General features: G+C 33.9%; 1 protein-coding gene across 1 annotated transcript in view; it reads left to right on the forward strand.

The window, feature by feature from the left end:
• Nucleotides 1–17,219: 17,219 nt before the first annotated feature.
• LOC145661712 (uncharacterized) overlaps nucleotides 17,220–18,833 on the forward strand; it is a 399,963-nt gene continuing 398,349 nt past the window's right edge. Inside the window, exon 1 of the mRNA XM_081727045.1 lies at nucleotides 17,220–18,221. Coding sequence (XP_081583171.1) covers nucleotides 17,982–18,221 — 240 coding nt within the window. The 5' untranslated portion in view covers nucleotides 17,220–17,981. The remainder of the gene's footprint in view (nucleotides 18,222–18,833) is intronic.

Raw genomic sequence — 18,833 nt, forward strand, 5'->3', positions numbered from 1 at the left:
AAATTAAAGGCAAAAGCAAAAATTGATATTCTTTGGTATTATAATTTCAGTTTTAAAAATTCAATCCTGTATTGAGGCCTGAAACAGATTTGGCCTTCTCAGCAGCGAAGCACTGTTGACAACGCAAACACCCCTCTTCCACTCTGAAAGGAGTGAGGTGTTAACCAAAGAGCAATAGTCTTGGATTAGGAATTACTCCAATGTTCTGTATTTCAATCGAGGCCGGTTGAAAATGGGCCTGCCTACGCGCATTGCGCATGCTTGAACCAGAGAGTAATACTCTTCGCTGTTCCCCAGACAAGGGCATGCAGTGTAGCAAATTGAATTAATATAAGCGTTGATTATATAGAAGTAACCAATGACACACACTATTTCCTTCACATTAACAACATTTTAAACTTTTAGATTGTTTTACTGAGGAAGTATAATATTTCTTTTGAAGGAAATTATCTGTTTTTCAAAATATATAGTGGTCTATATTTACGTTCTAGCAAACATGCTAAAAACGTTGACAAAAAGAAACTATAACAATTATGGCAATACTGTCAAACATTTTTGCAGTAAGAGCGCGAAAGTCGACGGATAGATCGGGTATAATATTGTGATTTTCTGCATGTTTTACCTTGTCTTCAAGCGATATTGTGCGTTTCTAAAATATTAATGCTTGGGGTATTTTTTATAAGTTTGTGACAGTGTGTTAGAACATTGGACTTGTGCTGAATTAATGTATACACGATCGAGTGCAACACAAAATGATCGTCGTATCGACTTTTTGTACAAGTAAGGTTAAGTTCGTGTTTTAATATTCATGTTAGAAATTCAACACACAACTTATTTCTGTGTGTTTAGTATATACGTTTTCTCTATTTTCCGTATAGGATATAGTTTTTTTTTTTTTTTTTTTTAGTAGATAAGGGAGGAAGCAACAGTGATCACTGGCGCAAATCCCGAGGGGATGAGGAGAACTTGTCCCCCCAATCTTGGAACTGGAGGATTGTCCCCCCCCCCCAGCAATCCGATTTGAAATGTGTTTTGGGGGGGAGAAATGTGATGATTTAATTCCGACTGCCACAAAAGAAAGTGAAATGAAATTGATGCTTCCTCCCAGAATAAGCCTCAAATCTGCCCACCTCTCAATGTTGATGACAACTCTACTCCCCTGATCCTTCACAGTATTGTTTTTCAACTTCATAAATATTTTGAACATAGCTTAAAAAAGAAAAAAATATAGGCAGAACACCACCAATGTTGAAGACAGGTTAGCGCCTATAACAGTGATTCAACGTTGAAGAAAAAATTCTAACCTGACGATCGTTATCTTAAAAGCAATGTTATTTTTGTAACAAAATATAAGGATGCCATTGTAACAAAATATAAGGATGGATTAACGAATGCCACTTCGTTATCTGCAGATATAACATTGACAGTGGCGTCAGTGACGCCTCTACAAAGTGGGAAACCTCGAATTTATGTCCCCCTTAAGTGATTGACTTCATACTACGCTTATTAGCTTACTAGCATCCCAAAAGTCAGGGAAAATCCTGCAACGGGGGAAGGGAGGGGGAAGAGCCAGTTTCGTCGCCACTGAACACTACGACCCGGTTTTCTGTGCCTCACCTATTTATTTAGCCACGAGCCGCCTCTGATGTGTAGGACTGGATTCTGTGCACTGTTGTCGTAATATCTCGAAATTATTATGCGTATAACTGGCTTCTGTTCTCTGTTGGCATCATATCCCGAAATCATTCTGCGTAGGACTGGCTTCTGTCCTCTTTTTGCATAATATCCCTAAATCATTACGCGTAGGACGGGCTATTGGGTACTGTATCTATCTACCACGTAATTTCGCTAATTCTGATGGATGTAACACTTTCAATTTTCACCAACATGTTTTCATAAAATATTTTTCTCGACAATTGAGTAAGTAAATTATGAAACATGAAATGCTGTATTTATAGATTACACTTTCTTTTTGGTATTGAATAAGATGTTTTTGTTATAATATAATTTCAACGCTGCTGGTAGAAAACCATGTTTACTTCTTCACATTATGACAATATATCAAAGATAAATAATATTAAGTTAAATGTGGAGAAATTTTGAAATTTAGTGTTTACTCTTAGTAAACATTATATCACAATAAATTTAATTACCTCCTAACAGCAAACATAACCATACTTTTCATAAATCACCATGAAACACGAAACGTAACTTTCATAATCGAATAAAACTTTTTTTTTTTGTTATTGTTTATTTTTGAAAGGAATATAAAGATAGATGTTGGCAACTCTCATGTTTCGTTATTATAATCTTATTATAAAAGAATAAATAACGTTTATTTTATTCATATGTTCTATCTTTACAACTCATAATTAGTAGCTAGTTGAAACCGAGTCTTTGTAATTAAATTACTTATAATTTTATTTGTTGTGCTTTTTTAACATGTTTTACAGCAGACTTGTTTTCTTTTTTGTTGAAATTAAGGAATTGATAAAATGATTAAAACTGGGAAACGAAAGAATCTGGGAAAACACCGGAGCAGATTATATCCACCACCAGTGGCGGCGATTAAACGTTAAAAGTGGGGGGTCAAGACTTGATGAAAGGTTGTATAACTAATAGGATACTATCATTTTTGTTGTTAAAATACCGTATATCGTATTTCATATTTTATGAAGTAAATTGACTAGTCCAACGCAAGTAGATACTAGCACTTTGTACTCTTAAACAGAGATTTGATTCCTTGCTCATGAATATCTTAAAATACAAAGCGGCTGATTAATATATTGAATCCTTGTAAGAAGTGAAAGTATGCTGAAATTATTGTGTTGCAATAGGTTAATTTTTGGGTTATTTTCCGTGGTAATTAAAACGCAATTTCTGCAGCTTTCTTAACTCCACGGGAGGTTTACCATCACGTACTCACGCAACGGCGAATATTGTATGGCACCATTTTTTTCTATGAACCAGTAATACATACAAAAACTTTACATTTCCAAATAAACTATATACATAAATGGGTTACATTAAAAAAGTGGAGGGCAACTGCCCCCCTTGCCCCCCTAATCGCCGCCCATGTCTACCACGAACATATTTATAAGGATACTATTGGCTTACGCACCAGACGAAACGAGACGAGACGTGACAGAATTTTCGTGACGAAATATGAGACAAGACAGCATTTTCGTGACGTGATATGAGATAAGATATAACTCTTCCATTTGAAGCAAATACTTCCCGAGATGAAACATGAATTTCACCAGGGCCAGCTCTACCATACGCGCAACACGTAAATTTGCATGGGGTGGCAAATTTCGAGGGCCGGCAAAATCTGTCATAGCGATATTATTTAAAATAAATGTTTATTGTTAGAAACAGACTTCACGATGATGGTAGTTAAATTTACTAAGCTGACCTTCTATTTGAATACGACATTCATAAATCATGTTTAGGTCGTATTAGTTTAAGGTCACATGGACATTGCAAAAGCAAATGGTCAAACAAATCCCAGCATGAATTATTTGATTGTTGTCAAATACAAGAACTTAATTCTCGAACAGTAGCGAGCACCTGTTTCATTTAGTTAGTTATCACAGTTTTGATATGAAAACTAGTCTTGTCTTTGTCACAAACAAGTTCCTTATCATTGAAGGTGGAAACAAGTTTTTTTAAATAATAATAATAATAATAATAATAATAATAATAATAATAATAGCAATAATAATTGATGTAGAAGGAAAATCAAGAAATCGTGATTGGAATTGCAAACTGATATATTGAAATTGAAGCTCGATATTGAATTCTATAAAAAGGATTACAATCTTTCCTCTGCAGGTGTATTTGCTTTATCTTTCACTAACATAATACATTATTATGTAAAGAAAAAATAGCAGACACAACGAGATTGTATTTGTAGTGTTTAGGCCTTTCTGAGTGCGAGTACTCTCCTTCTTCGTTGTTCATGATAGAGTAGCATACTAAAAATTGTGGCTTTTAAGATTTGTTGTTGTTGTTTTTTTCGAGTTAGGCAATTTAACTCACATAAGGAAAACCAGAAGTCTGTTTAGATATCTCAGGAAAAACCCGAACAGTTATTGGATAGACTCCATGAGCAGTAAATGCTTTTTTTTCTCTCTCTCTCTCTCTGAGACTTTTGCGTATCTCTACTTAACGCTCTATTTTCTTATTCCAACTCCAAACGCAGCATCAAATATTAACTTATGGACTGCAACATTTTGGCTTTATACCTATAAGATAAGACATTAATTACCGTATATTAATAGATCAATAATCTAGGAATTATTACCCATACTAAACGTCTCCCTTACGAATAACTCTGACTACAAATCGAATCTTTACATATAATTTATAGGTTGAATACTTCAGATAAACCGTTACCACATTCTCAAGATAAAGTATGTATATACATTTGAACACTTATAAGAGCTTATTCATTCAAAACCTATAATTCGAAACACGTTATTCTGAACCTTTTACAATGTATTACTTTCTAGTTTTCTCAAATTATCATGTGTATAAATCATACATGTAGTCAGTTTTGTCATTGTGTTATATTAACTGTATGATTCATTCAATTTATCATTCTCGAAAGTCGCGACTAGAAGTGCAAGGAAGTTAATGATTTTCTTATCAATTATTTTCTTAACAATGAAAAGTTATAGAGTACTTGCGAACTACACTGACAAATTTCCAGAATAAATAGTTTGTCTATGCTTGAGTAAACATAGATCAAAATGTGCCATCTTCCAAATTAAATATAGAAATGCAAAATATCTGAAAAAGAAAAGAAAGAAAGGAGGGAAAACAACTCAAAATCCTATCAGCTCTGTCAGAACAGCCCTATCAAACTTACTTCTACAAACTTTTCTCACAATACAGGACTCGAAGTAAGGAGGATAGGAGCAAATTGAATAAATATTGAGAGGGTGCCGAGATAAGGCGGAAAGGAACGCTGAATGAAGAGATGTAATTAATTTAAAATGGAAAGTTCTCGAAAATCAGAAGCTGTAATACTACATATAGATTTTTTGAAAAAAACAAAAGAAAAGTATATTTACCCATTCATTTATTCCAAACAGATTACACTGGTCAACTCTGATTTTGGCACAGAGAAAGTGTAAGCTGAATTAGATACAAATTCCAGAAAATGAAGTGAGATGTGAAATCAGAAAATGTTTGTCATGTCAGGATTGAAAGTGTTGGGCTATAAATAATGTAATATTTGTGCGATTTGCTTCAAGTTGAAAGGTTAAAGAAAAATGAGACGGAGGGATAAAGATCATTCGCGGCTGGAGAGCGTTGAAAATTGAATGCATTACAGGATTCAAATCCCATCTTAAACTGTAAGTCCCCGTTTCATGCTAAAAAGCATGGACTTCCGATGGTAGGGATAGGGTGAGGTCCTGCCCCCCCCCCTCTGGCTCACGAAAACAACTTGAATTTCTTAAGATTTTCTTAATATAAATAAAAAATGCCAAAAGTAATATAGCAACGAGTGAGATGCTCCCCCCTAGAAAATTTTGCTGAAAAGGGCACCCATGCTGAAAAGGGATGCTAAGCTTTAACTAACAAAGAAACGGAATTTCTTCTTACACGAATAGAGCACTACGTAATATCAAGTGTTCTCCGTGAAACACCGAACTATAGCTGGTAAAAATTAGGATTCTGAATATTCTTTTCTGTTAATATTGGTAAGACAAAAGTAATAATCGCCCACACTATTTTGTACGTACAAATGATCTGACCTGGGTCCTGCTCTATTCCATTAACCTATATGGAAGGACATCAGCAGCGTCGTTTCGGAAGCTTCCCCACCAACTTAATAGTTTCACGTTTTATATTATTATATTAATATACACTTGGTTGAAATACAAGTATTACTCAAACTCAGAGTGATCATCTACAATCTTTTTTTGAGCGGGAATAGATGCTATTCTCTCTTGTAGTGAACACCTAATACAGGTTCATTTGTCCTTTTCAGATGTATAATCATTTTATGGCATATCAGTTTGCAGGTATATCACCAATCTGTACGCAGTAAATTACAAATGTGGCTAGGGAATAGAGCTACATTAATACGTTATTTACAGTAAGAAAAGTAACGGAAAGAATGTTGTAAATTGCTCTCCGTATCCTTAATTGGCAGGAAAATTTTCGTTATACTGGAATTAAGGCATTTTTTTTTAAACACAAAATTAACTCTATGACTCATGTTTCAAGGAGAGACAATACATATCTCATAATTCCCACTAAGTGTTTATCATCAATTTGCACCAATATGATAATTAAATTCATTTTTATTATTCTTTTCCTTCTTTTTCTCATTGAATCTAGTATGCTCTTTCCAAAAAACAAAAAAAAAAGATTGAATACACACACACACACACACACACACACACACACACACATATATATATATATATATATATATATATATATATATATATATATATATATATATATATATATATGTATATATATATATATATATATATATATATATATATATATATCAGAATGAGTATATATGAGAATAGTTACCTCATATTCTTAATCTACATGCTCATTTATCTTATACACTGAAATTAAGGAATTTTGTAAATATGAATTGAGTTCTATCATTTGTTTCAAAGGGAGATAATACTGTATATGGTCGTATGAGAATCAGAGGAACCTAACTCCATTTTCGTAGATCTACAGGAGAGAGGGATTTTTTTTTTTTTTTGACAAATTTTGTGTTAATAAGATGATAAACATATTATTGCATAGCAGACAAGTCTATGGTAAAATCAACATCAATAACATATAAATAACACCAATGGAGCTTTCAGAATTATGTTCATAATCCAAGCAAACAAAAATTCCATTCTTGGAGTTACGTTCCTTTGGTTCTCATACGACAATATGATCAAGAATTTCCAAATAGGATTTTTTTTAGACATTTTTTTTCCGTTAAGCCTCACCAGCTTTTCAACATGACAATAATTACTTATAAATATGTTAGTTTAGGTTACGTTAAAATGTGCATGTTAGAAACTACAGCTAATTCAGCTAAAATTACGGTTTCTTTACAGTGAACGGCAAAGAATATTTCTACCTTTATTGCTTGCACAATTTCTCTTTCGAGCAATCCAAACTCATTAAATATTTCCAACATAAAGTCTTAGAACTTTCATCTTAGAATGCAGTTGATTTCTCGTACATATGTGTGAACAGTGAAATTACACGTTCCACTCCAAATACAAATTGTCTTATCACAAAACAAACTGACCATAGAGATATATTGCATTTATATATTAGAGATATTTATTTATACTGATTAAACAAGGAACATATCTACTATTATAAACAGGAAATCAAACAAATTCCCATTTCCAATGACTATTTTTATCCTAAGTGATTTTCCTAATGATGAACAAGAACACAACAATTACATTACAACGTTTTGAATGTTTGATAGCACGAAGCATTTATTGATCTGTACTGAGTTTTTCATTATTTTAGTTGTTAGTAACATGGCCATTACCGAGAAGGGGGCCAAGTTTCTGAGTAGGGCGCTGGCCCACCAAACCTCCCTTTTGCTCCGCCACTGTGTTGAAGATAAACACAAGGAAAGTTTCGTTAAAATCGGTAAGTTCCGTGAGTTATCGTGGAACAGACAAGATAAGATGCATATTGTGGATCTAATTTTTGATTGGGGAGGGGAAGGCGATTAAGAGGTTGAGAAGGGGAAGGTTAATCCATTCCACAATTTGGAGCAGAGTTCTTATTCTCGACGGATTTTAGTCTCAAGTACTCGGGATTACTCGGAAAAAGAGTACAGAAAACAAACATTATTGTATCAAAATCAATTGAATTTTATAAGTTATCGTGAAATCTAAACAAATAAATAAATAAATAAAAAGGGGGCTGTAAATCCATTACTTTATTCTTTACTGATTTTAACTTCATGATTGATTCTAACTTTACGCACAGTGATGATTGGAAAACCTCAAACAAAATATTGGCAAATTTTAACCTTAAGTTGTGGAGATGATCACAAATGGCATAAACAAACTAATTTTCTGTGATAATCAGGCCCGTATTTATATATTGTGCGCCCCTGTGCTCTAAATAATGTGCCGCACCTTCGAAGGACGACCAATATTAGAGCTGAATTCATAGTTTTTGGGGTCGCTGAGATGAATAGTGACAGTTTTAACCCAATTCAACTTCAAGGCCATACTCCACTTCCCAGGGAGTTGGCGAAATTTTAAAAGAAATCGAAAACGACATATATTAGTGTTGAATTCATAGTTTTCGAGGTCGCTGAGTTTTCATGATGCTCAAGTTCATCCTCACCCTTCAGATGGGGGTGAGAAAGGATGACTTCTTAAAAATAATCAGATAAGCTAGCTAATTAGTAACTACTGTAATTAGAGTGAATTGAACACATGAATATATTTTCTCGTGCTTGCGCGGGACTCTGCCGGTTGCTAGTTTTAAATATTACTTTATTGTGAATCTTTAAAGAAAATCCAAAATTTTGCCGCCCTCTGAATTCTGCCGCCCTGTGCTCGAGCACAGAATAGCACTTACCTAAATACGGGCCTGGTCATAATCACATAATTTTAAAGGGATTTATATGGGAAATTTGTTTGCATTTACGTATTCAGACTTTTAATACGGGGTGAATTTTACCCCCTTATACATTACATTTTTTTTATACATTACAAAACATTTTCATAAGTTTTTCATGTTTATTATTTTGTATTTGCTTTCATTTCATACTAGTTTCATGATAGAATATTTATGTGAAATTTCCAGCTCACACACTTTCCTATTACTTCTGAACACTGTGATAATTATAATGCATATTAAACATAGACTTCCATGTGTCTGATTTCTTATAAATTTCTTAGTACAATTTTGAAGAAAATAGCGTGGGTTATGAACGCTTGTTGTCAGTAGCTAACTTCAGTGGAAGAATGTAAAATTTATGGAAAATAAAATTGAATGTTGTAAACACGTATTTATCTAAACTATTGTTCGGCAACATTTTCTGGAAGAGGAAAAACGTATGCAGCTACACTATCTCAAGCCTTAGCTTGCAAGCAAACTTAGGAGGAGGGGACAATACGTAAATTTAAGATGCGAATAGTTCATTTTAAAATATGTTCAGCACCAGTTATAGAAGCAGGGAGACTTTATACGACTATGTCCTCAAAAGAGAGGGAGTAACAAACGAAGATGTTTTAAAACGGGTAGGAGAGAAAAAGATGCATCCTTCGTGGGAAGGCTAATTGGATTGGAAACATTTTGTGAAGAAGTTAAATTCTTCATACCGCTATAGAAGGAAGGATGGAAGGAACGCGACAAATAAAAAGAAGAAGAGCACAACTGATCGATGATTTGAAAAATAGAAGAAAATATTATGAGTTAAAAGAGAAAACTAAAGATCGAGAAACGTGGAATAAACATTTTCAAACAAACAAACAAACAAAAAGCACTGCAACAGGCAGGATACTTAATAATAATAATAATAATAATAATATACTCAACACTCTTGGCCCTAGATCTGGGTTATATCGTAGCCAGCAGAATATTGCGTAGGGAAACAATATAAAGTTTAAGGAGCATAAAATATATTTTGAATCATTCAACAAAATTTACTCAGAGATAAACAATCGGAGAAGTGCTGCAGTCTCAACAATTTTCAGTCTATTTTGAGGAATTCATTTAAATGCTGGCTGAAATTAATTTCATCGAAAGAATACATTCCAGCTAAAGAGATGTTCAACTTCAAAACTCAAAAAAATTGGTGGATGCTTAGCTGGTGTGGATACTATATATGAACACCTCTAGGGAAGACAATGATAAGCACTATTTCTGGTGAAAAATTAATTTTTAAGCGGAATCGGACCACAGAACAGTATGTAGGTAGTTTAAGTTCGGAAATGTAGATGTCAGGGGAAGCTTGTTTGGTAAGTGTTATTGCATTGCATTGCATGGGAATGTTGAACTTTCTATTTCAGTTTACTCGAAAGTTTGAAAATGTCACTTACCATTGCTTTCCTTCCCTCTCGCCGCTCTCATATTATTACTTTAAGGTGAAGAGAGGCAGTAAGCTTGAAATCAAGAATGGAGAACTAAAACTACTTTTCTACTTTATCTACCAGGATAAAAACGTATTTATGTCTCATCTCTACTTCGTGAAGTTATTTCCACATGTGCAATATGAGTATGAAGTATAGATATATTTAGTTAGATTTCCAAAGTAGTCCCTAAGAAATTCTTTGAATCGCCTTTGTTATATTCTATAGTATTTTCTTTTCTTTTCGGTACTACACAGCATTGATATTTCGATGCTAAAAATGTGGAAAAACTGTTTCTTTTAATGTGTCCTAGATAATTTCCTGTTTGTATAAATGTTTGTATGTGAACGCATAATGCCATGAGATACTTAACATTATATGAGACTTGGTTTTTTTGCTATCGTCAAAGTAATGTAAATATAAGCATTGCGTGATAATATAATGTGTGCACAATATTAATCTTTGCAAATGATTTAAAGTGTGTGTCTGTCTACACTTCACTGTATCTTGTGTATACAGATATATTCTTTCATTTAATCTTCTAACAATGATACGAGAAACAGGTTCCATGCTTCTTTAAAATACAATGTTGACTTTAGTTGTTCGTCTATCGTCTTTTAAGATTTCTTGTCTGTGGAAGTTAGAGCAGCTTCTTTTTCTGTTTCTCGATATTGAAGTTTGATAACTATTATTACTAGTTGTCAGCCTTTTGGTCCTCTGTACACTATAGGTCAAAATCCTGCTAATAGCTCTAATTGTTTACATTTAATTTATTTTTAATTGCCCTGCTAACTGCTTGTTGTTATATAAATATTAATGCTCAATTCTAAATATGGTTACGACTACTACTCTAATAATAAACAGCATTACACATTCATGTTCAGTGTCACCACTTGAAACAATACAGTTGAAGTTGCAACCATAGGCATACACAGAACTTTTCATATGGATGTGCACAAAGGTAATTAGAGCAGAATTTTTCATATGAGTGTGCACAAGGGTAACTAAAGCAAACATTTTCCTAAGGATGTGCACACAGATAATTAAAGCAAAATTTTCATATAGGTGTGCTCAAGGATAATTAAAGCTGCACTTTTCATATAATTGTACACAAAGGTAATTAAAGCAAAATTTTTCATATATGTGTGCACAAAGGTAATTAAAGAAAAATTTCATATACGTGTGCACAAAGGTAATTAAAGAAACACTTTTCATATGGGTGTGCACAAAGTTAATTACAAGTAGAACTTTTCGTTTGAATGTACACAAAGATAATTTTCATATGGGTGTACACAAAGGAAATTAAAGCAGATTTTTTCATATAGGCGTGCACAAAGGTAATCAAAGGAGAACTTTTTTATATCGGTGTACACAAAAGTAATTAAAGGAGAACTTTTCATTTGAATGTGCATAAAGGTATATTTCTAACTAGCAGCGTTCACCCCGCTTCGCTGCGGTCACCCCGGAACGCAATAAACTTTGTTACTTAGATAATTTTTACTTTTTCGCTTTCAAGTGATATGATAAAAACCATAGAAGATTGCAGTAAATGTTAACATTATATCGCCTGTCATTTATGTTAACCCGCCCCGCTTCGCTGCGGTCACCCCCGAACGCAATAAACTTTGTTACTTAGATAATTTTTACTTTTTCGCTTTCAAGTGATATGATAAAAACCATTATAACGCCTGTCATTTATGTTAACCCGCCGAGTGACACGGTCATGCGGGTTGCATATAAATACGTTTATTTTTATACCTATGATGAACTAACAAAGGATTTGTACGTAATGGACACCTGAATGGTCAATTATCTCAAGACACTGGTAATTGAAAATTAAAGTGATATGATAAAAAAACCATCTAGGGTCCAAATCCTAATAACCCCCCAAAAATAAAAGAAATTGGTTCAGCCGTATTAGCGTGATGAGCGGACAAAGGATTTGTACGTTCTCTTTTATATATATAGATTAAAGGAGAATTTTTCATATGGATGTGAACAAAGATAATTAAAATAAAACTTTTCATATGGGTATGCACAAATGTAATCAAAACAGGACTTTTACTATAGATGTACACAAAGATAATTAAAGACATTTTCCTATGCAAAACAAATATTTTTCACAAAGTTAATTAAGGCAGAACTTTTCATATGGGTATGTACAAAGGTAATAAAAGGGTAACTTTTCAGATGGGTGTGTATAGAAGTAATTAAAATCCACCCACCTTGTTACTGCTCATTTTATTGGTTTTTAAGTCAGACAAAATTTTATTTAAATAAACTGAAAAATTATAGATAAGAAAGTTTTAGAATGCATGAGAACTTGAGAAAAAGTATTATGCGAAGAAAATATGCACTGGCACACTCGGAACATTCAGTAGACATGCCTATAGTTGCAATTAAATCGTCACAATATATTGCTGTAGAAATACACAAATAATAATATTGGTATCTAAATATGATTATGACTCTTCTCCTATTTTGAAATACCGGTATAGGGCAGTCACACCTTTGCCTCTGCCTTTATTTTCTCTCTTTTACTTTTATTCCAGTTTTTCTCTCTCTTCTGTTGGACTTTTATTTTTCAGCAGCCTAAGGTGAGGCATATTTTTGTAGCATGGTGTCTAATACTGTAAACCATATCCTTTTATATACACTTTTTATTAATTATTTTATTATACTTTAATTATCTTTTTTATAAAAACAGAAAACACTGTAAAAGAATAATACAATTTACACATAAGATAAAATTTCACTTTTCCATTTGTAATTCATTAAAATTTTCATTGGTTGCACTATTTTGAACTGCTTCCTCTACCGCACCTGAAAGTAAACTAAAAAGATTATATTAGTAATAAAATAGTGACAAGAGGCACAATGCGAACAAATACTGTTTTTGCACAAGTTTCTTCGGAGTTTCTTCCCTGACTTTTATGATTTTTTAAAATATTATTATTTTGTTTACTTCTTGAGGTCACACCGAACATTCACATTTAAGACCCACAAATAACAATATGACACTAGCACTGACACTAAACACGAAACAAAAGTAGCGTCTTTCAATTCCGTGTTTCGGACACTACAAAGAAAATAAAAATGTATCCTCCAAAAATGGATATATTGATGCGGATATTCTTACCCGCGCAGTCCTCTATCATGCCCGTAACTTATCGCATCTTCCTCTTGTACTACACAAATTGGTCCATTAATTTCTACATTATTGTTCTACACTATCGTCTGATGAAGCCAAAGTGTTAGTTGGCGAAACTGTAACACGTATGTAGTTTTTATATGAATATATTGTTTTGCTCAACAAATAGTTTGTTTGTGTTTAATTACAAGAAGTATGATAAATTCAGTGAGAAGTTCAATGAGACAATATCAAGTGTATTTGGAAAAGAAAAGAGAAATAAATGCTGGAGACGAGAAGTGGAGAGAGAAACGGAAGATTCAGCAATAACTAAAGGAGCTGGAGGAAGAAGAAAAGAAAATTAAACTGCGGAGACAACAAGAAGGATATTCAGATCAATGAGAAGAAAACTATGCGAGAAAGGATGAAAACACATTTCTAAATGGGTTGAATTTAACAACTGCACCAGCAAAAGTATGTGTTACATAATGTGTGTATTTCTTTCTTTTTTTTTTAATAATCAGTAAAATCATGTATGAACTATTTATTACTATAGGCAATATTATAATGCTGTGTAATCGGTATTATAATGTGTATTTTTTTCATATCTTAAATACTCTGTATACTGCACACTTTCGTTCGTAACTTTACATTTTGTGTAATATGTAGGCCTAATCAATATCGGCCTAATGCATATGTTTGTAAATTTACATTCCTTTGGAAAGAAAATTGAAAAAGAAAGAAACAGAAGCGGAAGAGAACAAGGCCAATTATGGGGAGTGTGGAGGCTGGAGTTTCTTTCTTTTTTCTATATTTTTAAGTTATTCAGGGGTCAGGGAAATCTGGAACTTTCGTCATGGAAAGTCAGGGAAAAGTCAGAGATCTTTTCTTCAAATTGTGTGGACACCCTGTTTACATTTCCAAATGAAATTATATAAGTTGCCCTAACTTATATAATTTCACAGTCACTTCAAAAAAGTGGGGGACAACTGCCCCTCTTTCCCCCTTAATCGCCGCCCATCTATATATGGCACAACATTTCCGGTCGCCAGGTCGAAATTGGCGACTAGAAATTTAGAGCTGGCGACTAGTGTTCAGTAGAAAATGTTTCTGTCTAAACTCACAAGGCTGCACAATATCTGTTTCTCACGAAAATAATTGTGAGAGAAAACCGGAATATAAAGTCTTTGCAACTTTGTAATTCGACCCTCCTTTCTCACCCTAAATCAAAATGGTTTGCTTCCTGAGAGATCGTTCCCGCGCTATTTGAAGCTAGAACAGCTGCGGGGACAGCCCAGTGTCTAGAATAGATCAACCAATCACGTCACGATGTCAGTGATAAATAAATAAATAAATAAGAAAATAAGTAAATACATAAAATATTTTAAAATATAAATATTTGCATGAGATACCGTTAGCACTGGTATAAAAAAAAAACCTAACCGCTTTAGTCGTTAAATTCATCGATAACAGTGCCTCTATGCGAATAACGAAGAACCATTTAAACAAACGCGAATCGAAATACCAATTCGTGCTGGAGGGGGAGAACTCTCGTAATTTGTATGTTAGAGATACTGGCGACCATCATTTTTGGATCGGCGAGTGCGTCTGACTTCCAAATTCTTCGTCTGACACAAATACATATACAGTGAAACCTCCCTTAACGGACACCTCTATAATACGGACAGATTTTTTTGTCCCGGCAAAAATATATGTTCTCTTACGGAACAAAACCCTCCCTTTTACGGACACTCTCAGATACGGACGCGGACAGTCCTTTTTTACCCCCAAACGTTTCAATAACCTCTTCATAACGGACAGGAATTATTCTCGGTTCTGCGATATATGACAGTGGACAGAAAAGTCTTTTCCCCACAACTGTATCTATCATCAAACAGAACAACTTCAAGCTGAACTTGAAATGCTTCTTTTTTTCTGCCCGCAATAAACTGCTTTCTGGTGGGAATCCTAGAAAATCTTCAATAAGCACTAACACTCATGCAGGGTTAGTCGTATGGTCAAGAATTCTATGCGGATCTTCCCTTCCCTAACAAATTTAGTGCTTTTTCCTCTGGGCCTTACTTTCCCGACAATTTCATAGATAACAAATGAAACATTGTTTATTTTGCAATAACATTTTTCAACGAGCATTGTTTTCTCTCTTACTTTTTTGGAAAAGCAAAATTTTTCTTTTGTACAAATTTGTGTGAAACAGTTGAACAATTAAAGAAATTTGCCATTAATCGCGGTGAAACAGAAGTTCTTCAATAGATCCAACAATTGCAAGCAAATTTCGAACAGAAACTAGTGTCCGTAGGATGTACACGGCAAACAACTACTGCAGACTTTTTCCCAAGAAATTTGATGAGTTTCTTCTCCACATTTTCAGTATTTAATAATGATATTGCATACTTTTTAAAGCTATTTTTTACTTTTAGTATAGGCGGTATATGAATTAATGAATTTTTTTTTTTTTACAGGGTGATAACATGTCCTAAGAAAATTACCATACAGGCATTATCATTTACAGTATACGAACATATGAACACATTCCCCAACAATAATATTATTTAACAGAAATGAATTTCTCCTTCATCCGTCCCAGTAATTCAAATACGTACTAAATAGAGTATTTTCATATTGAATTTTACGTTTTTACGCTCATACGTAATGTATTTACTGTATATTACTCCATACAATTACCGTTGAGAGAAATTAAATTTTTGTAGCCTCTCTGTAACGGACACCTCTCAGTAACGGACAAAAATTCCCGTCCCATTGGTGTCCGTTATTAAGAGGTTTCACTGTATATATATATATATATATATATATATATATATATATATATATATATATATATATATATATATATATATATATATATATATATATATATGTGTGTGTGTGTGTGTGTGTGTGTGTGTGTGTACCTATTATATCACAACGGGGAATAATCACTGAGTGTCCATTACCGTTTATGCTCTATAGTGATCAATGTTAAAACCGAAATTGATGGTGATCTAAAAAGTAATTCATGAGTTTATTTTTTCTTTCTTTTTTTCTTTCTTTATTTTGTCTCCCGCATAGACACACACACACACACACACAAACACACATAGTCACATGAGTAAAAAAAATGTTGGTGTACAAAACTCCTTAAAACTTATGCAAGAAATATAACACAGTACGTACTAAATTATTTAGCGTCTAATTATATAGTTTCGTTTTTTGAAGAGAGGGTTATAAATTGCTTGACAACTGCATTTGAAATGAAATGAAATGAAATCTTTGAGTTTTAAGTCCCACGGTTATGCCGGTTAGGCTAAAGGAGACGGCGATGATGAGTGAAATGGTGGAATGAAGAAAGTGGGAGGAAACGGGAGAACCCCGAGAAAACCCACGCACACGGTGTTTGTCCACCACAAAATTCACTTGCCGGGGCTGGGATCGAAACCGGGGACCCCAAGCACCAGAGGTGAACGCTCTACTACTGAGCCACTGCGGCCCCAACTGCATTTGAAAAACATTACCAAAGATCGACTTCAGAATTGGTCAATAAAGCAATTAAATTGAGAATCTTACTGAATGATATTAATGTAATAGACAATATTTATTTGATAATATAGTCAGCAATGATAGCATTTGCAATTAAAGTTCCCCTCCATGAAAGATGGAACAATGCTAGCGTGATATGAGAAGCTATCTTGTGCTCTTGAATTGTTCAACAGTATTGTCTTCTATTGAGCATTTTTAACAATAGGTTATTATGCACCAATATAGCTTTGATGCCATTTAGGATATCTTGTAGCCAAACCGTTACACCGGCATACAACGTCATAACTTGTTTGCTCTCCATTCATGTCACTTAGCAGAGAGCCTTTGAGAATTAGGTTGACCCAAAGCAGACGACAAGATCTTCAGCTCCACAACGCTAGCGCCACAACGGCCAAATCAGAAACTAAACCGTAACGTGGATTTGACAGTACGGTCTCTGCAGCAGTGGTGGTATCAAAAATCCCGTAAGTTCTGTCAAGTTATCGCTGTGCGGCAGTGTGTGTTTCCAGCGCGTGTGTTGTTGCTTTCGGTGAACTTATGTTTACCAAGGCATGGGTAGTGATTACACTCACATACAGTTCTTGCACAATATGCCTTCGCCAGAACTGCTATGTACCGGCAATGTATTTCGGTGACACACCTTATGCAATGCACAGAAACCAAAAAATCTAATTTTTCCGATGTCAAAATAATGCGAGTTTTGTGATGCACGCTTTCCTGAAAACAAGTTACAGAGCTTGTTTCTACGTTTGCTACTTCCAAACAATAAGTACATTTCATAGATATGTTCTGTCGTTGTTTGTGTGAAAGTTTCATAAACCATTTTAAAGTGTCGTGATAGTGTGTGGGTTTGGATAAATTTGTCAAAAGTGTTAACATTATTCAGTGCATTTCGAATGTTGTATTTTTTACATAGGATTTGCCAGCAATGATTGCTGATGTCAGCAACAATAACGAAATATATGCACCAATTTTGCGGGAGTGATTTTTGAAAAAAAAAAAAAAATACACATGTGAATGTATATATTCTTAAAAATATTTTTCCGGAAAATTTCGGTTTTCCTTTATGTACAGTCAATAACGGTTAAAGTGTAGTGTGGTAGTGAAGTACAGGCTGCGAGTTTACTATTTACTATGTGCTTAACCCAGTGAATTATATTTATTTTCTTTATTTTGGTGGTGAGTTTAACAAAAAATTCTCAATGATGGACTTTGGAGTTGGAAGTGCCTTATTGGCAGTAGGCCGTGCTTCTAAAAGATCGAAGTTAGGCCGAAAGTTGTCTCGACGCTTGTCACTAGTGACAAAAGTGCCAAATCTGATTCATGAAAGATTGAAACAAGAAATGGGTTCAAGAGACTCGGTCCGATTGCGAAGACCGGGAAATACACAACTTAGGAATTTTGAAGTGACAGCAATTGCTCCCGATAAGACTCAACGAATTGTAAGTACCATCAATACGTAACATCAAATCAAATATGTTTTATGTATGTAAGTTTTAGTTTGTGTATTATACACGTAAGTGCTGCGTTAATGAAAACTTTTTTATTTCATTCTGAAACTTGTTTATTTACTAATATATCTAAGTCAAATACGACTGTTAAGGCTATTGTACACTGGAATTATTAACGATGAAATACAAATAGGAAGAATTTCAGCCGGGTACTATCCCAGCTTTCGTTTGGTAAGACAAAGGGGGCGTTGTTACGAGGCTTTGAATACATGGAAACAGTTCCTTACCTCATCCGTTCTAACGAAACATAATTTCAACATGTATCTAATTTTTTTTTCTTCCAAGTTGGAGAAATGGAACGGGTCTACGTTCGATAACACAGTGCTGGTAAACTTTACTTGGAGTAGCTTGTAATTTCTACCTTCGCTCTACTGAAATTTCTAATTTCTTTACTCTCCTTAAAACTTGTTTACGTTTTTATTCATACATTTAACTATGATAATCATAAATATATTTAAATTATGTTGCTTATCGTCTAGAACACGCTCTTCATAAGCCGCATTGTATTGCTTCAACCTGGTAACTTTTTTTTTCGATTTAAAA

This window comes from Thermobia domestica, chromosome 10 (genome assembly GCF_964235325.1).
Source record: "Thermobia domestica chromosome 10, izTheDome1.hap1.1, whole genome shotgun sequence".
Taxonomy (NCBI): Eukaryota; Metazoa; Arthropoda; class Insecta; order Zygentoma; family Lepismatidae; genus Thermobia; species Thermobia domestica.